The sequence below is a fragment of the Festucalex cinctus genome, chromosome 10 (assembly GCF_051991245.1).
Source record: "Festucalex cinctus isolate MCC-2025b chromosome 10, RoL_Fcin_1.0, whole genome shotgun sequence".
Taxonomy (NCBI): Eukaryota; Metazoa; Chordata; class Actinopteri; order Syngnathiformes; family Syngnathidae; genus Festucalex; species Festucalex cinctus.
Genome location: NC_135420.1, coordinates 9833662 through 9857988, shown reverse-complemented (window position 1 = coordinate 9857988; position 24327 = coordinate 9833662). Strand labels below are relative to the sequence as shown.

The window sequence follows — 24327 nt, the reverse complement described above, 5'->3', positions numbered from 1 at the left end:
GCCCCACAAAATGTCTGCACGTTCCTGATAAATGCTCATGCACTGCCAGTCTTCCCATTTACGATGCATATTTGGCATTGAAACGTATCGCTCCCATGCTGAACCGAATCTTATTGAACCATTTTTAATAGAATCGCAATCTGTGTATCTAGGTATGTATCGACTCCTGCTTTGAACTGTTTTATATTGTCTGTCACTTTCCGGTGCCCTTTTTGATGAACTCTCCCTCGTCTCTCCCTCAGATGTGTTGTGAAGATCATAGGTGAGATGGTTTTGTCGTTTCCAGCGGGAATCACTCGGCACTTTGCCAATAACCCGTCCCCCGCTGTGCTAACCTTCAGCATAACCAACTACAATCGACTGGAGCATGTGCTGCCTAACCCCCAGCTGCTCTGCTGGTAATGACACTGTTGTACACCCCGGAATTGTATCAAACATCAAGTTGAAGCTGAATCGGAATCCCCTTACATGTCGATGTGATCTCAGTTAAACTTGGCGATGTAATTTCATTTTTGTTGTTGTGCCTCAAAACATCTTAATGAGCATGTAGAATAAAAAGCATGACACGTTTTGCCTTTTCATAATCATGAAGTCTCTGTTGTGCTTGTTACTTTAAATACTGCCAGAGATTCTTTCATTTTTTTGTGTGTCATTTATTTTTCACCCTCTATCCATCTCTAAAATGTTTTCCCTTTTCAGGATTTTTAAATAATGATGTGACTCCTAATACATTTCTTGATTATTTCTGCATGTGCTGGAGTGTGTTTGTTAAACTCCGCCAAAAGCCAGATTGTGTTTGTGTTAAAGATTAGTTTGAGAAGTTGTATTTTTGTGCATCTTCACCAGCGACACCGCCACGCAAGCCAAGGCGGATGCCAAGAACTTCTGGGTGAACATGCCAAACCTGATATCTCATCTAAAGAAGGTATCCGAGCAGAAGCCGCAGGCGACATACTATAATGTGGACATGCTGAAGTATCAGGTGAGCTGGCAAAATACAACAAACATGTGCTTGTTTGTACTGAAAATAAAAATGCACAAATATATGCAAATATTTGATTGATCTTTTCCAGGTGTCAGTGCAGGGTCCTGTGTCCACTCCCATGAATTTGGCCGTGAGCTGGCGTTGTGAACCCACCAGCACAGACCTGAGGATAGACTACAAATATAACGGCGAGGCCATGTCAACGCCAATGGCGCTGAACAATGTCCAGTTTTTGGTCCCAGTTGATGGCGGCGTTTCCAAACTTCAAGCTGTGTTACCTCCAGCAGCATGGTAAAGACACAATTGCTGTATTTGTTATTGTTTTGAACCTAGTGCAGCACCAAACAGATAAACAGACTGGTAGAACATGAATATGCTTTACTTAACTAACGCCACCTTGTCCTCACAGGAATTCAGAGCAGCAAAGAATCCTATGGAAGATTCCAGATATCTCACAAAAATCTGAAAATGGAGGTGTGTGTCTTAAATATTCTTCATGGCTTGAAATGAATCTAGTTTTGCACTGAGATGTCTGACTTTTAAAATGTTGAATGACATGAACTCATTTGCTCCCAAAAGCGTATAAATCCGTTTCATTTTAAATATTACCAAGTGTACCAAAGACGTATTTATACGTGTTTTTTTTTGTTTGTTTTTTTTTGTTTTTTTTTGTTTTTTAAGCTAGAGCATTTAGAAGGCTTTGATACAGCCTCTCAACTGCAAATAACGATTGAAGAAATGGTAGTTATTACACAAACGGCCAGCAGATGGCAGCAGAGTAAAGGCTATCAACCAGGGTAATGTTGGAAAAAAAGCTCAATACTCACAATTCTAAATAGATTTGTGAATAATAATGAAACTTAGCTACATTCTAATGCTAGTTGCCGCAAAACTGAAACAGATAGAAATCTACTTTTTTTTTTCTCTCTTTTTTTTTTTTGGTAGGTTCCATGTTTTTATAGCAGTAGAACACAATATTTATTCTGTGGGCCTTGCAAAATCAGTCAAAATCCAGTAGAATGGCTTGGAGTGAATGATGAATTTTAATCTATTTAATTGCTGTTTTAATTCATGAATATATAATTACATACATAATTGAGTGTCCAAACATTTTTCAGTGATGGCCATATATAGAAAAACAAAGGCTGCAAGTGCCACTTAAATAATCTTCACTTTTAATTTATTAAACACACTAAAAATCCATCCATCATTGTTGGTAAAAATACTCTAAGCAAATTGGTTTTGTATATACAGTACAGTGCTGCCTTAATTTCTGAGTTTTCTTCATACCTTCACTATGCTCAGATCTCAGAGTGCTATTCTCAAAACTGATGTGACCAGTTCGACTCTACCTAATGTATTGTCTTTGTTCTTTTACTTCTTTTTTTTCTCTCTCTCTCTCGGAAAATAATTTATAATAATTTTATAATTTTATAAGAATTTTTAATATTTTTTTTATATCACAAGATCCACCCCTGCATTTGGTAGCAACATAATAACATCTTTAAAGAAGTGTTTACTTGATTAGGATCATTAAAGGCGAAGTCAAGCCAAAAATGTTCATTACAGTAATGTGTTCTATGTGCCCCCACTAGTTTAAGCACGGTATTCTGATTACCATTGTGTTTGTGGAATATGAGGTAAGCTGCAAAATCCACACTTTTCTTTTTTCCTCTGAGTGGTTGGCCATTTTGCCATTTGCTGTCAGCTGAAAGTGACACAGTTGCTCAGGGATCAGGCAATGTGCAATCACGGATCACGCTTTCCTGAAGCTGACCTGTGGTTGGTTGTTACCTGAGCACCTATGATGTCACTTTCAGGCGACAGCAAGTGGCAAAATGGCCATCCCTATGATGGATGGATATTGCTGCTTAATTCATATTCCACACATGCAATATTAAAAAGAATACCATGTTTAGACTAGTGGGGGCACATACAATATATTATTGTAAAGAAAGATTTGGGGGGGTTGACTTCCTCTTAAAGCTACAGAATACAGAAAATTCAATTTCAAATTGCTACTGCCACCTGTTGATGAAAAATGAAACTGCATACACCCATCTTCACATAGACTATGTGCACATGACGGCACATCTGCAGACAGGGCCGGAAACTCAAAACCCAAATCCAGTCAGAAAACTATTGGCAAGAGGCTTGGAGGAGCACCTGTTATGAACAACTAAGGTGTTCATCTACTAATTAGAAGTCATAAATGGTCAGATAAAGGCTATTGTGAATATATTTTTGGCCAAATTGTTACAGAGAGCAGCTTTAAATGTACGGCACAAATTGGACCTTCACACCTAGCAGGAAGTGGGGCAACTAACGCTATTTTCGTCTGTAATTGAATTAGTTTAATTCATGAACTATTTCAGTATATAGTTTTTATGCATCATTGCACTTTGAAAAAATGTGCTATCCTAAACCAACGCATTATTTGTTTTTGTAATAGTTCATCATGAGCGTCACACCCCCTTGTTTTTCAACTATTTTTTTTTTCTCACTGTTCCGACCCCACTTTTTTTCTAGTAATGACATGGGCGAGCGCTAGCTTGTGCCAAATGCTATTTTTAGTTGGTGCTGAGGGTTGCTAAAAACTGACAGAGGGCCTCAAATGGCTCGCTGCAATACATCTGAAGAGATGATGAATAAAATTCCTGCCCTTGGGATGCCAAAGTTGGAGTAATTTCATATCCAAAAAGAGATAAAACTGAGGCACTCAAAGGTTTTCCAAGTAAAAGGCCTTTATTTCAACATGGCCAGTTGATTAAAAATTGCCTACGTGTTTCGGCCTTGGCAATTTTTACTTGAAAAACCTTTGAGTGCCTCAGTTTTCTCTGTTTTTGAATATGCTTTGATCCCTTTACTGAAGAGCACCAAAGAGACATTTTTTTGAACAAATCCAACATATCCTGCTCTTTTACTGTCGCGTTATCAAAAAAGCAACTCCCACTGTGGTAGACGATTTCAAGCATTTTAACTCATCTTACAAGGCAAAGAGAATATTGTGTGCTTTTATAAATATAATGTACCAAATAAAAGAGCGCATTCCATTTTTTCATTACAAAAAAGTATGAATTATGAATTGAATTATAAATTGAAAAGATAAGGGGGAGAACAAGCTTTTTGTGAAAACATCCATTTTCTCCATAACTTTGACACCAATATTTTTGGTTTAGTGACGCTCTGTGAATTAGGTTTAATGTGACAAAAGTTTTGATCATTCACGTTGTCCTTGAAAACGTTCTATTTCATCATATCAGTCTTGTTTCATTGTAATTTCCTACACATGAGCCCACTGAAAAGAGATACAATGCTGCCATCTGCTGGCCATAGTTAGTAGGCGTTTTTGATTCCACAACTCCATTGACGTGTAGCGTTGCACTTTACATTGATTTAAAAAAAAAAAAAAAGAATTTGACACGTCATTTAACATTTATGGCGGCATACGTCGTGATTTTATTAATCGTTATTAAACATTTTTGGCGGTCAAAGAGCTAGCAGCGCTCCTGTTTGCTCCGATTGTTTGCACTCATTGGCGTAATTTCATGAAATCATGAAATCGCGCCTTGTGTAATTTTTACACTCTCCTATTACATCAATCGCCATTTTGTTTACTTGTGTTGGTTATTTTATTATGATAAATAAAAAGAAAAAAGGGCAAATATTTGTAAATTGTCACGATTCGTAATTTCTCATCAGTGCTTCCTTATCTAGGTAGAATAAAGCCACCTCTTCTCGTGCAGATGCAGTCAGCTCATCAAGAAAAAAAATGTATCTGACGTCACCTCCACATTTTCCATCATGTGTGACCACCAGCTTGCGTTTGTGTATTTTCCTGTAGGTGTGGGCTCTTTGTTAGCCCGCTTCCAGCTAACAGAAGGCCCAACTAAACCAGCTCCACTGGCTGTGCAGTTCACTAGTGAGGGCAGCACACTGTCAGGCTGTGACATCGAACTGGCTGGGCCCGGGTATCGCTTCTCACTCGTCAAGAAGAGGTTCGCTGCTGGTGAGTGTGAAATCGTCAAGCTGTTGTGTTACTATTTGGTTAAAAGGGTTTGAAAGACTACGAAGGTGTAGGAATAATTGTAAATATAAGTTATCATACATTTACTGCTCCACATTCACATAGCCTAGCTATATGTTATCTTATCAGAAGGTGGCTAAAGAATCACAAGAACCAGAACATCTAACGCAGCAGAATGGTTAGAGCCAGTCTGCTGAGGCGGACTGTTTTGTGTTAAGAAATGATTGCAAAGTTGACCACATGTGCTCGGCAATCTTCCATTCACATGCACACACTTAGACAGACAAACAAGTACACTGTGTTCCAACCATGTTTTGCATTTGCATTAGGGATGCACAATAATATCGGTGGCTGATAATTATTGGCAATTATCGACCAATTTGACGTCAAACAGATAAACCAGATAATAAAGAAATCCACCGATAATAATAGACATGCCACGTTGGTCCATCCGTTGTATTTGTGGCTCAAGTTGTGCCCAAATCTTCAACCCCTCCCCTCTCCTATGGTAGTGTTGCATATTTGTGACGTCATGATGCACGCGACCTCATATTGACAGACGGTGCATCATTGTGACATGGCAGTCGCTAGAGTGGGCTTTCTTTACCGTGTCTCCACAAAATGTTACCCTCTCAGTTTTTTGTTGCATTTGTAAAACATGACAGTTTTGTTTTGGCAAAATCAAAATGCGTTACTGGTTGTCTTTGAAGCAGAGATATCAATAAAATCCTCTCCCCACCCTCTCTTTTTATTTGGTTTTCACGCCCCTAGTTACATGGGTGTTCCAACCCTAAAAATGCAAATACAAAAGATGGTTGGAACACAGTGTTGAGTGGAAGATTGCTGAGTACGTGTGGTCAAGTTTGTAATCATTCGACTTATAGGAGGACTCGAAAGTATATTTGTATTTAAGTTAATTTTGCAATTAATTATCGGCTTACTTTAGGTTATCGACATCGGCACTTTCTGAATTATTTGTTTATCGGTATCGGTTGAAAATAATATTATCGTGTATCCCTAATTTGCATTATTAGGGTTGCAACACCTATGTAACTAGGGGCGTGGAAACCAAATAAAAAGAGAGGGTGAGGAGGGGATTTTTTCAGAGAGTGCAGTAGTGAATTGTATCTCCTCTCTCTTTGCGAGCCTTTCTTCTTCTCCTTTTTGAGTCGTGTTAAATAGATGTCAAACTATTTTGTCCTTTAGGGAAATACCTGGCGGACAACTAAGTGAAGAAGAGCGCTGATGAACAAATGAACTCCAAGGGATGGCGGATGACACAGAGGACAGACCCGGATTCTTCATTCACATTGTCGGAGCCCAGGACACCAGCAGTATTGTAAAACGTCAAACTAGCTCTGTGGAGCTGTTTTAGGTCATTTCATAATGACATTTGTCCTAAATGGTGTTAATATTTATTTATTGCATTCCATCTGAATTGCTGGTGTTACGCTCCTGGACTCTTTCCTTCTTTTGGAAGTCTGTGCCTCTGCTCAAAATGTGGTGACACGTCACTGCAGCTGCCTGACCAATTGTAGAGATGTTTGGGCTGGTAGGCAGCTGCAATGATAAACTAATCTGCTGGTCGTGACGTTAAAAGAAGTGTTTTCCCTTAAGTGTACAAAGTGTCATTTAAAATCAATAATATATATCTTAAAGGGCGTTTGGTGTTTTCCTTGTATTATTACATAGCCGTTCTGTTGTTCCCAGGACAGCAGCGTTCACTCCAGATTACATGACGGCGTCTGATTTTTTTTTTATTTTTTTTTTCCATTAATGACATGATTTGTTGTTGAAAATGTGATTCTGTATATGATTAGATTTGGAACGGTATCACACAATTCAGTACCCTGAAAATATTTTAACTCTTTTTGTTATCTGTGTAGTTGAGTAACGTGTACAGTATAACGTATAATTTTTGAATTTGTTTCAAATATAATTTTTTAATTCAAGTGCAACAGAAGTTTTGAGCTATATATGTATATGTATATATGGGCGGGTGGGGTCAGTTAATTTAAAAGGATGAATATCAACCAGGATGCTGTGTTTTGCTGTGTGAAAACAGTGTTCGTGTAGATTTTAAGTTCATCATGGGGGAGGTTCACATTGAAATGTAAATTCACGTTCATGCTGGCGGTTAGATGAGGACGATGGATCCATTCCATCCATTATGTCTGGACCAACTGGCAATCAGTAATCTACTCCCATTAGATATTGTCATGATTACAGTGGATTCATTCAGAGGTAGACAGATATGTGCTTATGTTAAAAATTAATAAAAGGGAAGTCCTTTCATCGGCATTATCACTTTTCCTGTAGCTTGACCTTTAACACTACAAGCTGTCTCTATGCTTTGCTACTTGACTTCTTTCTCTCTTCAAATGTGACTTTCCGAAATGCATTTCAGGCGCCAGCCTGGTCCTCACGCCCCGCTTGAATCCATAGCTTTATTTGACATAATCGTAACGGTCTCTGTGAGATGACGCCATGAGGTTGGAGATGGAAGTTAAGTTGACCAAAATGCTTTGTGTGCGTGCGTATGTGTGTACCGTGTCCTCCAACTTCTGTGAATGAGAATAAGGGGAATATTTTTAATGCTGACTATAAACAGAAAAATATTTTATTGTTTTATTGTTGGGGGGTAAACACTGTGCCGATAATGTCTATTTTCCCGAATGCTCTTTGACACGCCTTCTGAACATGAAGTGTGTATGTGAGGTGCAGCCCAAGCCCACGGTACTGTCTTGTATATCGATATCGTGCTAAATACACCCAAACATGGTCTTGTAAGATGTGTTGTACAAACGTCATAAACTGGGTTTAGAGCAACAAAGCAATTATCCTGACATCAGTGTTTCCTATGTTGTTGTTGTTTTGAATTGCCAGTGGGAACAGATACTGTACACAGTTAACTTCCTGTCTAACGAGATGACAGGAAGTTGTCAAGTTTTTGATGAATATAGCAATCACAGCAACCTCGTCCCACCATGCATTGGTTCCAAATTGATTCTATCACTCAGCTCAGTCTTTTAAAATATAAATGGAACAATCTTTTCCACACTGGAAAAAAAAAAAAAAAAACGGCTGAACTTTAACAACAACAACAAAAAGTAATCTGTCACACCGAATATTTGAGATTTGACTGTAAAAATAAAAAATAAAATAAAAACATACTGCAACCTGGAACTAATTTCTTTAGGTGAAGCAAAACAATTATGTCAAGTGGTCTGAATTGTAAATAATAGAATTGTTTTTATTGCTTGTCCCAAATAATTCTTCAAGGTTGTTGATTCAAATCCAAGACTTTCTGGCTAAACTGAAAAGTATTATTTGCAATAAAGCAAAAGTAATCTTTTTTTTTTTTTTTTTTTTTGGAACAACCACTTGAAATAATTGCTGTGCTCTTATTTTATATCAAATTTAACATTTCGGGTTACACTAAATGAGTTATCAGTCGTTAAAATATTGGGTGTGCTAGATTTTTTTTTTTTAAATGTTTTTGAGTTCATGTGTTTCATTTTTCTCCCAATGCAGAGGCTCATCTCTGTAGTGAATATGTCCTGCAGTAATTCATCATTGCTTTATAGAGCATGCAGAAAAAGCAGGGCAACCTTTACCTTCAGAAAACTCTAAAATGATGTTGTGCTGTGTACTCACTCACCTGTAATACTGTTGACAAGAACAGTTTTTGTGTGTGTGTTGTGAGTAAGAATGCTTTAACATCAAACCATGTGCAGCCTCAACGCTAATATGGAAACTTAGTTTGCTTCCTTCCAAAACCAATAAAAGTTCTAACTCCATTCAATTGTGTTTGCCTTTTTCTTCAATGTATGTATTGCATGTGATCATTTCAGTAAACTGGCTGAACGTGGGGAGGACTTAAACATTTGACATTAAGTTCTTTTCTCTGCAAATTTCCATAACGGTAGCCAATAAATGCAACAATTACTTACTTTCGATTACCCCATTCATAGAGATTACTCTGGCTGTTCTGGACATCAGTACTGACTTTTTAACATTTACAGTTCCTGGACAGAGTGCACAAACTGTCTCTACTGGATGTAACTGTGTTGTGGTCCTTGAGTGCTTTTGGTTTTACAAGGTCATCTGGCAGGTTAGCTGGAAGTCTTTTATGTCAATATGTATACTCTACAAGTTTTCTGAAGATTTCAGCTGATGGTGGATAGACATTATTTTGGGGCTGTGGTGGTGCACTGGTACTGATTTCTTCTGTTTTGATTGCATCCAAGTTCGTTTGAAATAAATGCCATTTGCTTATGTTTTTTGTGGACACATGACATCCTTGGTTTGGCACAAGGGCAATGCCATGTGTTTGCAATGGAATTATAAGTTACAAATACCCGCCCAAGGCAACTGTAAGAATGTAACTCTGGCTCATGCACTGAAAAACAAGAGTTTTGCGTTTTCCCCAAATACCACCTCAACACATAGAGGGACATATGCTGCCTGTGCATTATTTTTGCCTTTTAATACAGGTTGCCTTCTTTGACTCACCAAAAAAATTTAACTGCACCATTTCCATTAATACTTCTTTTAAGTGTAATTCTGTTGCAATGTTTGTACAATAAGGCAAAGAGAGAATGTGCTCACAGAGTGTAAATTCTATTCCACTTTGTGATGCCATTTTGCAGTATTGCTTGCATTCCTCCAACTCACACTGAATGTTCTACACTAGAATCCAGGTTTTGTTTTGTACATGTATAGGGACTGAAGAGTCGTGCCTTCCTTTTTGGACTGCAAAAATCCCATTTTATACTCTTTAAATGACTGGTTTCTGTTATGTCTGTTGATTTGTTGGGGTGCTTCCTCTGTATGTGTTTGGCCAAGTTTTTCTTCCAACAAGTAACTGTGCAAAGTGGACAGTTGACCATTTTAAGTTTAGACTTAGACTTGACTTTATTGATCCCTTTGGGATGGCTTCCTCTGGGAAATGTACATGTCCAGCAGCAATGAGAACAGATAATAAAATAAAAAATAATTCAATCAATCAATACATAAAGTTATTACACCAGAGATTGAATTAATAATAATAAAAATAAAATAAAAAATAAAATTCAATCAATCAATAAATAAGGTTATTATACCAGATTGAATTAATAATAATAGTAATAAAAATAAAATAAAAAATACAAATTAAATCAATCAATAAATAAGGTTATTACACCAGAGATTGAATTAAATAAATTAAAGTACAGTAAAATGCCATATTTGTGAAGTGAAGTGCCCGCTGCACCCTCCTCCCCCACCAGTGAGGAGTTGTAGAGTACAATGGCTGATGACAGTGTGCAGAGGGTGGCTGCTATTGTCCATAATTTTGGACCTTCAGTCTCGTGGCCAGTAAGAACAATTGAAGAGGAAACCACAATAGAAGACACGTGTGTCTTCAGAGGCTTGAACTGTACGTGCTTGAATTGACTGCTGTATCTTGTTGCACAAGAGCAGTCAGGGCTGAAGATGGTGATACTGTGTGCTTTTTGCAGACTCGTTTCAGGCCTTGCAGTGGCTGAGGCGGATGCTTTTTTGTGTGTGGAACAAGTCTTTACGTGTCCTTCCATGTCTGACTTTCTAATAATTGTCTTGTCACACATAAGACAGTGAAAATGCCCCACATATCTGCAATCCAAATTGCAGCGGCAGATCTTCTTATCTAAAAGCAAGCCAAGAAAATGTTTAGAGTATAAATGATAGAAATGTAAAAAAAAAAAGAAGGAAAAAAAAGGCAAAAATGTGTGCATGTGATTGTATATTTAATCTGAAATTAATTACCTTCAAATGAAATGGCATTTTTCACATGCACATCTAAATGCCGCTAAAGCCTCAAAGGCATGCTTGGTTTATAAATCCCTTTTAGGGCAAAGGGGGCAGTAAAATAAACGGCAGCATGCTGTGCAGCGTTCTACTGCTGATTTGTATTTGGAAAATTGAATGGTGCATTTGAAAAAAGCACTAACCACGAGGATCACTTTATTGCCCAATGTCATGACTAGGATCATGCAAGGGTTATGTTTGGGACATGACCGTGAGATCAATTGTCTGTTTTGAACTGATGTAACCAACATCTAGTTTCAACTGGTAAGACGCTATGTGATGTCAGGAATCTTTAATTTATTTATCTGGTTAACAGACAATCAGATAATACCATGTCAGTCCTGTTACCCACATGTCTAGCCACAGCCAATCAGATCGATTCATTGTCTATATAAGCCTGTCTGAGAAGTGTGTGTTTTTGTCGGATTATTACCTCTGTTCCACTGTGCAAATCTTGTTTGTTCCACGCCTCTTGATGTGAATAAATAGTTAAGGTCTTATTTGTGTCTCCGTTTTTGGGATCCAACCTCAGCACATAAAACCCAAGGCGAAGGTGATTGAAGTATATATTTTATTTGTCAGTGCCAGTAATCACATTCATTGTATGACTATGTGCAAGTCATTTGACAAAATAGTGAAATAAAAGCATATTCCTCCATTTCAATAAAAGCTTTCAACTCATCGAAAAAGACATGCTGCATTCTTCACTTTCTCTAAACTCAATTACTAATTGGTGTGATTGTAACATGATTACATTACAGGTGTTCAGAAATATTTTCACCAAAATAACGATGAATAGCATTACATTTACATTCAGTAAAAATAAACCTACAAAAAAGAAAAACAATTATAACACGACTTTATGGAAATGACAACTCATATGATGATCATGTCTTTAAGCATTCTGATTTACATTTGGATTCTATTACGGCAAGACTGATTGATTAGTTTTAGGTCACTTGGAGAAGCAACGACGACGACGATGTGGCTGAGCTCAGCAGAGGAAGGCGAGGTCGCTCTTCCTGCAGCCAACCTTGCAGCACACTGTTGTCAGGATATGGTTTAGGTCCCGACTGGTCAAGTCTGAGCCTGGGCGGGTTTTGATGCTCTGCAAACTTTCCAAACTGTTCTCCTCTGCGGTGGACACACCTGCATCAACAATACACAATGACGGAATAAGAATCACAATTGCTACCTACAATATTGTGTGGCATTATATGTTCATTTACATATGACAGATGGAGTGGAGGTTGATGTTCCCATTAAAAGCGTCCCTAATGACAATGCAGATTTCCGCTATGCAATTTGACTTGTGCAGTGTCCCTTTCCCCTCCGTGATCACTCGAGCTGATAAGACTAACTGAGTTTGAGACTGAGAGCTTGTAATCTTGATATGTGTTCTCCTGTAGATTAATGATGTAGACATCATGTCCTGGTCTGCCCACACATGAATGGAAAATTCGAGATATGGGGCAAGGACATAGTTAGTATCACACTTTTGATGCTTGTTTTGTTCTGTTTGCAGTGGTGTAGAAGTGACCTGGGTAATTGTTAGAGCTGATTGTAATCATTTATTTAAAATATTTTTCTTATGTCATTTAAGCATTTTTCATGATGATTCAGTGCTCTCCTACCCTCACGTGCCCTTTTTTTTTTTTTTTTTTTTTTTACCAAAGAAGAAAGTCAGGGCGCCAGCGAGCGAACCACCAGGCTTACCACGTCTCCCTCTGTTGGTCATTGTCATTTTTTTCATGTTTTTTATTTTTATTTTATTTTTTTAATACATCTGATTCTGGTTCTACAACATTGTGGTTGTGTCCATTCAAACTGAGCATTCGTGCTTTTATAAGGGCAGAATTTTTACATTTTTTTAATTTTTTTACATCTCTTTAGATTGTATTGCTGTGTCTAATGAAGTATCATGGTCAAGGCATTATCAACTTTTTTTTCAGACAACCAATGTGGCAGTATAAAACTCATTTTTGTCATACTTAGATTTCCATCAGAGGCTTATTAGGACTGAAAATCAGATCAACATATAATCACCTAATCACGTTACTACATACAGTACACACAATTTTACCTGCACATATATTGTTTGACAGCAAATTCTTCTTAAAGGGATACTAGACTCATTGAGCCATTTTCAGTCGTAGAAAGTTAATATTTTGTCTAGAATGAATTTGACAACTTCATTATTTTTCTTGTACAATTAATGCCTGTAAATTGCTGTCGACTGACGATGACATCACCTGTGCTGAGGAAGTAGGTAACGACCAATCATGGCTCAGTTTGCTGACCAAACCCAAAAAAAACAAACTCCGTTGGATTAAAGGCCGTTAGTAACTTAGACGAATGTGTTTTAAAGAGTTCTCGTCCTCTTGCATAGAAGCGTTAGGGCTGTATTAAGGGATAACAGGACGCTTTGACCCTTTGCATGGAGAGTCGGTCAGTACAATTTCCCGATTCTTGCCCTGGAGGTAAGCGGAATTTAACACAGGTGAGGCATGATTGGTCGTTACCTACTTCCTCAGCACAGGTGATGTCATCGTTAGTCCACTGCAAGTGGAAAAAATGTTTTTTTAAATCTATTAATTCCACATGAAAAATAATGAAGTCATCAAATTAATTCTGGACAAAATATTAACTTTTCACTGCTGAGTATGGCCCACTGAGTCAAGAATTCCTTTAAAAGGCATGGTGACAGCCAGATATAAATAATATTATTTAATTTATGTTACGGAATTTGGTTTAAAGAAAATGCAAAAACTGAAGAATTACCATCCACATTTTCTGCTAAAATTATTATTATTATTATTTAAATCAATCAATAACAAGAAACATCAAGTAAACACATTTTATTTGCTTTTTACTGGTCCACCCCAAAAGGTCATCCATGTGGTATGTGGTGTGTCGGACCTGGCTTTGAGTTTATAGAATGTGAAATAGAACAAACAGATATAAATAAATCAGCAAAAATGTATTGACATTATTATTCATTACTAGGGATGGGCGAGTACTGATACCAGGTACCCAGGACCACCTTGGGTGTTACAATCAGTAACTAGAAATTAAGAAACTAATTATTATCCCAATATGGTATTTTTCCCTAAATTGCCTTAAATTAATGGCAATTATCTATTCTTATATTTTGGGATAAATTATGTGTCATTAAGGTTGTTATGTATGAAACATAATAGTGGTATCTGTGCTTCGTATTGGTATTGAATACTCAGGAGTTCAGTACGGGAGTATTGGTCTGGAATAAGTGTATTGAACATCCCTACTATTACAGTTTTCATTAATCTGAGTTTAAGAAACAAAAACTGTACACATTGGTTCAAACAAATAACAAAGTAGTCATCTCACCATCCATGTCTGACTCGGCGAGGAACCTCCTCCAGCGGGATCCTCCGCAGGTGTACACGACAGCCCTGAGGAACTCTCGGCCACACAGTTTCACGGTTTTGACCTCGGCTCTTGCTCTGCCGACCCACGCCACGGCACAAAGCAGCAGAGGCAAAACCACCAGCGCACGCATCCTGGATACCTGAAGTGGATTTTTTATTTTTTTTTTAAGATGATGTCCTGAGTGGGATCTTTTCTCCTTTCTTTTGGATGCCTCTCTGTCTGCTGTCCTCACTATATAGCCGTCCACCTTTCTGTTGCGGGATGCTGAGTGTCCCCGCACCTCCCACTAACTGCTCCTTAGCCCATCCCAGTCACACACGCACATGTTTACATGGCCACCCACCATTTCCGCTTTTTGCCTATTTTGGCCATTCTTTGATAAGAATATCACCTGAAATTAAACGAGGGCAACCCTTTCTTCTCCAGGTGATTACGTAGTGATTGCGCTGACCTTTACTGTGGCGCATGGCTAATTAGGTGAAGCAAAGTGACCCGCCTCCCACGCTCAAGCAGATGTTTGGTGCGTTAACACACTTAGAAAGCCGGGATGCCGTCTACTTTACAGCGTTTGGGACCATATGAGAGGAAAAAGTCAATGTTGACAGTCCATCAGCCAGGTCATTACAGAGATATTGATGGTGCAGTGTGATAGCCAGTATGACATTTCAACATGATCGTTATCAGCAGACCCACTTATGGTGCTCGTGCTATCATGGCATGCTTGTTTGGAAAAATATAGTCCAGTAATAAAACAGTGCGCAATATATGCGAAGTGAGGCACTTTTCCCCCAGGCTTGTGTGAGTTGTTTCGGATACTGGAGCTTTCACATTCCAAAAAAAAAACATCCTAGTTAAATTGGATTGAAATCTCTAAATCAGTGGTTCTTCATCTGGGTTCGGTGGAAGTCAAGACACGCACCGATTTATATGATTCATGACACGCCCTGCTTGGCCATCATCAGGTGTAGGGCCCAGTATTTCAAAAAGTTTAATCCAGATTAAACTGAACCAGATTTCCAAATCCTATTTTCCTAATCCATGGATCAGAATTTGCTTTTGCAGTATTTCAAAACTTTGCTGGATTGTATCAGATTCCCTCACTGAGGGGGAGGAGGGTGCAGAGTAGGGGTGTGAATTGCCTAGTACCTGACGATTCGATTCGTATCACGATTCACAGGTCACGATTCGATTCGATACCGATTAATCCCGATACGAATTTATAAGTCGATTGTTGCGATTTTTTTTCATTCAAATTTAGAAAATACTAATCAGTAAGCTTGTAGAGTGTAAGATTTATATGAAAATGTATTATTTATTTATCTGAAATTTCAGTCTTATAGAGGTTGTAATCTGTTTCATGTTTGAACAGCATTAAAATAAAATATTAAGGCTTAATGTTCCGTTCATATAACATTCTTCCATGCTCAAGGTGTGAATCCTAACCCGAAGTCAGACGTTTTGTTGAATATTTTTCCATTAAAACTGGAAGTTTAAAAATCGATTCACACGCACAAAAAAAAAAAAAAAAAAAAAAAGGCAATGATGATAAGACGTTGAATCGGTAAGACTACCGAATGAACAATTCTGAGCTCTTAAAAAAAAAAAAAAAAAAAGATTTTTTTTTAATTGAATCGATTAGAGAATCGCGCGATGTAGTATCGCGATATATCGCCGAATCGATTTTTTTTTAACACCCCTAGTGCAGAGTGCACTTCACTTCACAAATATGGCACTTTACTGTACTTTAATTGATTTAATTCAATCTCCGGTGTAATAACCTTATTTATTGATTGATTGAATTTTTATTTTATTTTTCTTCTTCTTCTTCTTCTTCTTCTTCTTCTTCTTCTTATTATTATTATTATTATTATTATTATTATTATTATTATTATTATTATTAATTCAATCTCTGGTGTAATAACCTTATTTATTGATTGATTGAATTATTTTTTATTTTATTATCTGTTCTCATTGCTGCTGGACATGTACATTTCCCAGAGGGAGCCATCCCAAAGGGATCAATAAAGTCAAGTCTAAATCCATGAATCCTCTTGGATTGAGATTTCCAAATTCAACCCGTCCCTAGGATCACATCAGGTAGTGCATTGACCCACAGTCCAGTCCGTTGTCGCTGTCAGATGTGATCGGGATGCCAAATTGTATTGGGGTCGCCTACAGATGACGTCACACTGCAGGATTGTCCGGAAATTGTCCGTTTATCCATCCATCCATTTTCTTGACCGCTTATTCCTCACAAGGGTCGCGGGGGGTGCTGGCGCCTATCTCAGCTGACTCTGGGCAGTAGGCGGGATACCCCCTGGACTGGTCGCCAGCCAATCGCAGGGCACACAGAGACGAACAACCATCCACACTCACAAGCACACCTAGGGACAATTCGGAGCACCCAATTAACCTGCCATGCATGTCTTTGGAATGTGGGAGGAGACCGGAGTACCCGGAGAAGACCCACGCAGGCACAGGGAGAACATGCAATTGTCCGTTTACAATTGTTCAAAATAACTAAATTTCTGGACTAAAATTGTAAAAACGTAAATAAACCTAAAATATAAAAGAATGATACTTTAAGAGGGAGGGAAAAAAAAGATTGAAAGCGCCTTTGCGTTTGCCGGTGACGTCAGTACAGCAGCGCTAATGAAGCTTCAGTTTGGTTTCTTTATTAGCTGTTCACAAATCAATCACAATAACAAAAACAAGTCTTAGTGATAATAGGAACACATTTACAATTCAAAACTGACAATATTTGTCACATCTGACACAATTATTTTGTGTATTTATCATTTAGTCAATCTATTTTATTATTTATTCATTATTTTGTGCTTATAGTCTTCGGTTTATGTTATTACGTTTTGACAATTTCAGTCTGTACATTTTGTTATTTAAATGACATCTTTAATATTTTCTTTCCAATGTTTGACGTCAACTGGATAATTTCCAGCCAATCCTGTAGCGGTACGTGTTCGTTAGGCGACCCCAATACCATCTGGCAGCCCGATCACATCTGGTACCGACACCGTGCATGCTGTCGAGTCGCGCTGGGAGTGACGTCATGCAGCCGACAAATTCGGCCTTTGGAGGACGCAGCCTTGTGAATTTGGACTTACTTAGAATTGTGAGAAATGAAAGTGCAATGGTATCGGTCACTGTAGTGTGGAATATAGTAAATGGTAAAACCATTGTCACTGAACTTGTGGAAGGCATTATACTGAAATTTATGACCAAAATACGTAGTGAGCAACTGTGGTAAAATTAATAATAGGCTACTGCAATATTTCCTAGATTTTATCCGTGCACTTCTCCATCCTCCATCCTGCACTCTCTGGATTTTAAGAAATACTTATTGGCATAGGGGGTGCAAAAGTAGGTTATACAATTATAACAAAAATAGAAATAAAAAAAACAAACATATACAATACTTGTGTTTAAAAACGGGGGAAATACATTCATTTTTCCTGATTTATTTATTTTAAGTATTGTATGTGTTTTCTCTTTTTTTTAATAACTGTACACCTACTTTTACACCACATATATATACTTTTTCAAATAATATTTACACTTTGGTTTGTATTTTTATGATGCCATTTTGAGAAATCTTTTTTTTTTTTTTTATGGCAGTGAAAACATAAAAATACAAAACCGACTAAACTCATTAGGTTTTTATGCCGATTGAATCTGTGCTTGGGGGATTGTTTTTATCTCACCGAGACAATTGGTCGCCTGTTTCTCCGGGAACTAACGTTGGAACAAGTCATGACAACCAAATCACGACACGCCCGTTAATGTATGTGCTCGTTTTATCTCAGGTCTGGAACTGGAATGTGTATCATCCAAAATGTTTGGCTAAAAGACAGCAGTAAGATAGAGATCCACAACAAGTGGACACTGACAGGAATAATAACAACATAAAATGCTGTAAAGCTAGAAAAGAAGGTGTAATGTCAACAAAATACAAATGCAGATAGTGTGTATAATAAAACTCACAAATTTTACCAATATATTCACGTTTCAAAGTGTCTATTAAATATTTTCCCTTACTGATGTTTACAGAGACTGACACTAGTAGTCTACACTAATCAATGATGGGAAAATGTTGAGATTGCATTTTGTCAAGCACTGTTTACACCAGGCTGCAGAGAAAGATGTGTACATGATGTGTTGGTCAGGACACCTCATTGAACATAAATGCAATGGCTGTGGTGCAGAGTATGCATCAGTTCTTAAATGACACATTAAAATTGAGCCTCTCAGTGGCTTTCTCCTTTCGTTCTCTTTTAACTCACTATATTGAATTACAAATATGTGCTTTCAAAACAGTTTAGCTAAATTATTTACATGTGCAAAAAAAGTGAGAGGGAGTGTACAAAATGTTGAATTTTGTGAGTTGTATTTAGTAGTAAGCCTACATTTATCACTTACTTTTTTTAACCTCATCTTTCGCATAAAAAAAGTCAGTCCGTTGTTAAAAAAAAAAAGACAAGAATAAGTACTTGACTCGTAAACCCAGTGTTTTTGTGTGTGTGTTTTTTCCAATCCCCTTGTCTAAATGCTCAAATGCTGAGTTTCTTCTCATGGTTCTGCTTTCTTCTTCCAGGCCTGTAGGTGGTAGACGAGGGCAAGTCTGCAGTGCTATTTGACAAAGCATGATACCGACAGCTTCAAGTTTTCTGGCTCATTAGACGAGTCGGTACTGTAATATTTTGGTTTATACGTATATTCGGAAGACTGCAGCTTTTACGCTTTGAGTGTAAGTCTTGTTATTGTAGTTTGCAACGGTCTTTCGGTAACTTGGGAAGTCTTTGCAGTGGTTAACTATTTACACTTTGCTAAAGTGAGCTTAGAGCTAGCATAGCTACAGCCAACAGTACCAGCCAAGAAGTGAGGCAATTTTGTCGTTTATCGGTCACTTTTCACTTAACACTTTTACACCAAGTCTTATTATTACCTATTTTAATAGACCACAGCATATATGTGCTACTGAGTGTCAGTGAACAATTTTAGTATTTAATTTCGTGAAGTTTCTGACCGGTAACTCGTAACTAACCGATATTTGGCCGTTAATCGCGCGAGAAGTACAAGTACAGTCCAGTACAGTACCAATTCTGCGCCATTGAATGTATACCATCTCGTAGTGTGGTGGTTCAAGCGGTCGCCCCGAAAAAGTGCTGGTTTAATGGACCGAACCCCGCTCTCGCTCTCTCTCTCGCTCTCTCTCTCTCTCTCTCTCTCTCTCTCTCTCTCTCTCTCTCTCTCTCTCTCTCTCTCTCTCTCTCTCTCTCTCTCTCTCTCTCTCTCTCTCTTTCTCTCTCTCTCTTTCTCTCTCTCTCTCTCTCTCTCTCTCTCTCTCTCTCTCTCTCTCTCTTTTTAAAATTTCATTTTTGCTACAATTTCTCAACAGCCTATATGCTTTGGGGGTAATGGTTAGGTAGGCCTGTATGTTGGAAAAGCCGATAACCTATGCTCTGAGGCTCAGTCCGGTGATTGCTCAATCAGAGCCATTCACGGCAAAATAACGATATGGTGATTTAATAATTTGCCTACAAATATTGCAACGGCATCTCATCACTGACTTGTTTTGTTAATTACAGCCACCATGGAGCCTGCAATCCACCAGGTCCGACACAAAGTCTTCTGGAGCTTCCATAGAATAGGACTACTTTCCCGTAGGAACCACTCTGGCATTGCCGAGCCCGCTGTTGCTCCTGCATCCTCTCACAGCCAGCGAATGAAAGTCCCGCTCCTGGTCTCACGTCTCTATCAGCCGTCCAACCTGCGTGACATGGGCCCCGACAGTCGAGTGCAAGGTGAAGTTACCTGTAAGAGCCAGAGGCTCATGCAACAGGGAGGACTTATTCATCCTTCAAATCCAGGATGCTACTACTACCTTCCTGCAATTGTGCGCTCAATGGAAAAACTGGTGAGATTTAATAATGTTATCAGGAATGAGAACATATTGCATTAGCATATTGCATATTCATCTGATTTGTTTTTTTTTTATTTTTAACCATCGTTATTGTAATGTAAAACTGGCAAAAGAACAACATGTTCCAGAAGGATCTATTAACCTGCATCATTGAAGTACTTGTAGATTCTGCCAAAATTGTGCATTTTCTTAAAAAAAAAAAAAAAAATTGGAATGCAAAGGGTTGGGTTTCATTTAAAAGGAATACCGAATGTAATGACAAGTTTGTCCCATATGATTTATTCCGTTGTTACTTATAAAAAAATGTGAGCAAAGCGTTATTGATTGATATGTAATTTTATTTATATATTTATTTACAAATTATTTTTTATATTTTAATTTTTTGAATCTCGTTTTTTATTTTTGTATTTATTTTTACTTTTACTTATTTGTGGATATATTTGTGGTTTTATTTCATTTATGTTTCTTTTTGTATTTAATTTTTTAAATATATTTTTAATATCTTTTATTTTCACATTTATTTATTTGTTCATTTTTAATTTGGGCAATTTTGGTCCTCCATAGTTACTAACATGAGATTCATTTTTCAAAAACCATTTCCAGTTTAATGCATTTTGTAGAAACTAGGGATGTAACGATAACAGCAATATCGCGATATTAAAACTGCCTCATTATACCGTCGTCATCATGTCACGATATTAAAAGCAGCACATCTGTTTAAAAAAAAGAAAAAAGAAAAAAAAGGTCGGGTTGATTTCTATTTGTGGAGTTCTAGCACCCTCCGGTGGCTAGGTTTTTTGTATTTATTTTTTGGGTTTTTTTTTAAAGTGCAGTTTGATTTTCACAAGACATGTTTTTTGGCCCTTCTATGTTTAAAATCCATGCTAACGGTCAGATGAAGGTGATTGTAATTGTGAACCGACTAACCGAGTCAATAAGTGTAGGAACTCAATGTGTGCTTGCATTAGCAAGTAAGTGCCTCATTATAGATATACATTTATATATTTCACATTTAGATATTGTTTATATATAATATTTATAATATTTTTATATTTTTCATTGCTGTAATTTTTTACCGTACATCATTATTTTTTTAACAGTATGAAAAGTAGTAGTAGTTCCAAAACAATTAATACATGCTCGGTACAGGCAAATCCAGTGTTCAAAATGTATCATTCCTCCAACCGCCAGGTGAGAGTGATTGACCAGGAGATGCAGCAGATAGGTGGACAGAAGCTGGACATGCCCAGTTTGTGCGCCGCCGATCTGTGGAGAACCAGTAAGCGTTGGGACTTGATGGGGAAAGAGCTGTTCCGTCTGAAAGATCGCCATGGTGTCGACTACTGTTTGGGACCCACACACGAGGAGGCCATGACCACTCTGGTGGCTCACCAGACCACTCTGTCTTACAGACAGCTGCCACTACTCTTGTACCAGGTTAGTTTGGAAATTGACCCACAATTTTAGTTTTATGGTCAAATTTCATTTCATGTTTATTTGAATAGGGACAGATGCCACAACATAGATGAATGATAAACTATCTCTAATGCACAGGATCACAGCGGTTGTAGCTAATGCTAATTATCAGTGCGCGTCCTTCACCCGTCAAAGGTGAGATGAAGCCTATAACAGCTGAACAATTACTGTCAAATTCAAACGTTTTCTGAACTTTTAATACATTTGACAAAGCATAGCCATCAGTTTGCTGTTTAGTTCTGAAATCGCTCCATTGTTTTAGGATTATTAAATTAAAGAAGAAGTCAACCCCTCAAAAAAATCTTAACAATAATAATGTTATATGTGACCTCACTAGTCTAAACATGATGTCTGATTAATATTACATTTGTGGAAGATGTCGTTACGCAGCAAAATCCAGCCATTTTTATCCATATCAAGGGGGCGGGCATTTTATCATATGCTGCTGTCGACTGAAGATGACATCACAGTTGCTAAAGTGACAACCAATCACAGCTCAGCTTCAGAAAACAGGTTGAGCTGTGATTGGTCATTGCCTGAGCAAAATTGATGTCAAGTGACAAAATGGCTGCCCCCTGAGATGGACAAAAATGGATTTTGCTTCATACCTCATTCCACAAATATAATATTAATCAGAATGTTATGTTTAGACTAGTGAAGTCACATAACATATTATTGTCAAGAAATGTTTACGGTTGACTTCCACTTTAACAGAGCAGCATAGCATTGAGAAGAAATTTAGATTGAAAACAGTTGTGCTTGAAAATTTACATACACTTGGGGTATATAAACCATTTGAGCACAACTGTATAAGTGCAAAAGCTAAACGTCGCATAATTACACAAAAAAACTACGAATCATCTCTATGTCAAATTCAACCCCTGAAAATATCAAAACAGTTGCCACAGTATTTTGGATTTTATGGAAATTAAGCCTTTTTTCCACCATACAGTGTGTGCTCATAAGTTTACATACCTGAAGAGTATGTCAACTTTCAAGCTCACCTCTAGATCCAAAAGTCAATCTTTTCGTCTTCAACAGGTCACCCGCAAATTCCGAGATGAGCCAAAGCCAAGGTTGGGTCTCCTTCGAGGAAGGGAGTTCTACATGAAGGACATGTATTCTTTTGACATCAGTGAGGAAGCCGCTTTTGAGACCTACGAATCTGTGTGCCACGCGTACAATCGTGTCTTCGCGCGACTGGGCCTGCGTTGCGTGCGGGTGCAGGCAGACACGGGCAACATAGGTGGAAAACTCTCCCACGAGTTCCAGGTGCCCGCTGACATTGGCGAAGACAGGCTTCTGGTCTGCGGGAGCTGCTCCTTCGCTGCCAATGTCGAAACAATGGCGTCCGACGGAACTGACTGCCCCCAATGCAAAACTGGTACCCTGAGCGAGTCCAAGGGGATTGAGGTAGGCCACACATTTTACCTGGGCAAAAAGTATTCTGGCATGTTCAACGCCATGTTCAACAATGCCCAAAACAAGCCGAGCGTTGCAGAAATGGGCTGCTATGGCCTGGGAGTGACACGTATTCTTGCTGCAGCAATCGAGGTGATGTCAACAGATGAAAGTATCCGCTGGCCAGGTCTTCTAGCCCCTTACCAGGTTTGTGTTCTACCGCCCAAGATGGGCAGCAAGGAGGTTGAGGCGACAGGTGTGGCCGAAGAGCTCGTTCACACAATAGGACAGACGTTACCTCATCTGAAAGGTGAGGTGGTTCTTGACGACCGCACCCAGATGACCATCGGCAAGAGACTGAAGGACGCCAGCCGACTGGGCTACCCGTATGTCATTGTGGTCGGAAAGGGGGCACTGGAGGACACACCCAAGTTTGAAGTGATCTGTCAGCAGACTGAGAAGACAATGTTTTTAACAAAGGATGAGGTCTTCTGTGTTTTGGGAGAAGTAGAAATCGTGTGATTGAAATTTGGGTCTCACCTGCCTTTAATGTTACTGGAAATCATGTATCATGTGCTTAGCATCCATGAGGCATGACAATGTCTAACAGAATAAATAAAGCGAGAATAAGAATAAAATTGTATTTAGTAATTCTATACCATGATTAGAGAAAGAGCAACTATTAATAGTGTCAAACACATTTGTCTATAAAATTGAAAGTACACCTCGGCAAAGGAGCTAAAACTTGCACTCTGACAATGCACTGTATATTTAAAAAAAATGTCAATTATGTTAAGGTATCATACGTTTTCACACATCAATAAGTTTGCGATTTTTAACGTATGTTCATATTCTCAAAGGTGAATAACTGAAAGTGATAAGTTCAAACAAAAGGTAGCTAATATTTGAACTTAACTTAATGTACTAAGTTTAGAAGTAGAAGCCGGACGTAGCCACAATGCCTTATTAATGTCACACATATGCCTGAAAGTTGCATTTATTATATATATAAAATTACAAGGTCTTAAATGCAGCAATTACATACTTTTATTAACACTCTTATTGTCCTACAAGTTTTGTTTTTTTGTTTTGTTTTTTAAAAAAAGGATCCTTAATCTAAACAATGGTGGTAACTTGTCAGAAGAACACACCAGATCAATCTGCTATCTGCTGCTAATTGTGGTCAGAACTCGTACTGTTATGATGAAACAGTTTATGTTATGGACAATTGATAACGTTGTTGCTTCTTTTGATTAAACA

At 38.1% G+C, this 24327-nt stretch overlaps 3 protein-coding genes across 8 annotated transcripts in view; 2 read left to right on the top strand and 1 right to left on the bottom strand.

Annotated features, from left to right (window-relative positions):
- sgip1a (SH3GL interacting endocytic adaptor 1a) overlaps window positions 1–8812 on the top strand; it is a 57800-nt gene extending 48988 nt beyond the window's left edge. For all 6 annotated transcript variants that reach the window (XM_077534843.1, XM_077534846.1, XM_077534842.1 and 3 more), the window contains 6 exons: window positions 243–398; window positions 847–982; window positions 1074–1276; window positions 1395–1459; window positions 4830–4994; window positions 6219–8812. In XM_077534843.1, the coding sequence (XP_077390969.1) occupies window positions 243–398; window positions 847–982; window positions 1074–1276; window positions 1395–1459; window positions 4830–4994; window positions 6219–6241 (748 nt within the window). In that variant the 3' untranslated portion in view covers window positions 6242–8812. The remainder of the gene's footprint in view (window positions 1–242; window positions 399–846; window positions 983–1073; window positions 1277–1394; window positions 1460–4829; window positions 4995–6218) is intronic.
- Window positions 8813–11417: 2605 nt separating this feature from the next.
- insl5a (insulin-like 5a) lies at window positions 11418–19467 on the bottom strand. The gene is made up of 3 exons (XM_077534861.1): window positions 19390–19467; window positions 14211–14391; window positions 11418–11990 (listed from the first exon to the last, which is right to left on the bottom strand). Exons 1-3 carry the CDS (start codon window positions 19390–19392, stop codon window positions 11836–11838), a joined length of 339 nt encoding a protein of 112 aa, XP_077390987.1. The 5' UTR covers window positions 19393–19467; the 3' UTR covers window positions 11418–11835.
- Window positions 18853–23718, top strand: pars2 (prolyl-tRNA synthetase 2, mitochondrial). The gene is made up of 4 exons (XM_077534847.1): window positions 18853–19014; window positions 19856–20184; window positions 21382–21627; window positions 22708–23718. The coding sequence occupies exons 2-4, from the start codon at window positions 19861–19863 to the stop codon at window positions 23587–23589; spliced, it is 1452 nt and encodes a 483-aa protein (XP_077390973.1). The 5' UTR covers window positions 18853–19014; window positions 19856–19860; the 3' UTR covers window positions 23590–23718.
- Window positions 23719–24327: the final 609 nt, after the last annotated feature.

What these genes read in the sequence shown, in the direction of transcription:
- insl5a (XM_077534861.1), bottom strand. An exon ending in CGCCGAGTCAGACATGGATG is followed by an intron (nt 11,991 to 14,210) that starts GTGAGATGACTA and finishes TTGTTGATGCAG; the next exon opens with GTGTGTCCACCGCAGAGGAG.
- pars2 (XM_077534847.1), top strand. Translation starts at nt 19,861, where the DNA reads ATGGAGCCTGCAATCCACCAGGTCCGACACAAAGTCTTCTGGAGCTTC. An exon ending in TGCGCTCAATGGAAAAACTG is followed by an intron (nt 20,185 to 21,381) that starts GTGAGATTTAAT and finishes TCCAACCGCCAG; the next exon opens with GTGAGAGTGATTGACCAGGA. An exon ending in TGCCACTACTCTTGTACCAG is followed by an intron (nt 21,628 to 22,707) that starts GTTAGTTTGGAA and finishes CGTCTTCAACAG; the next exon opens with GTCACCCGCAAATTCCGAGA.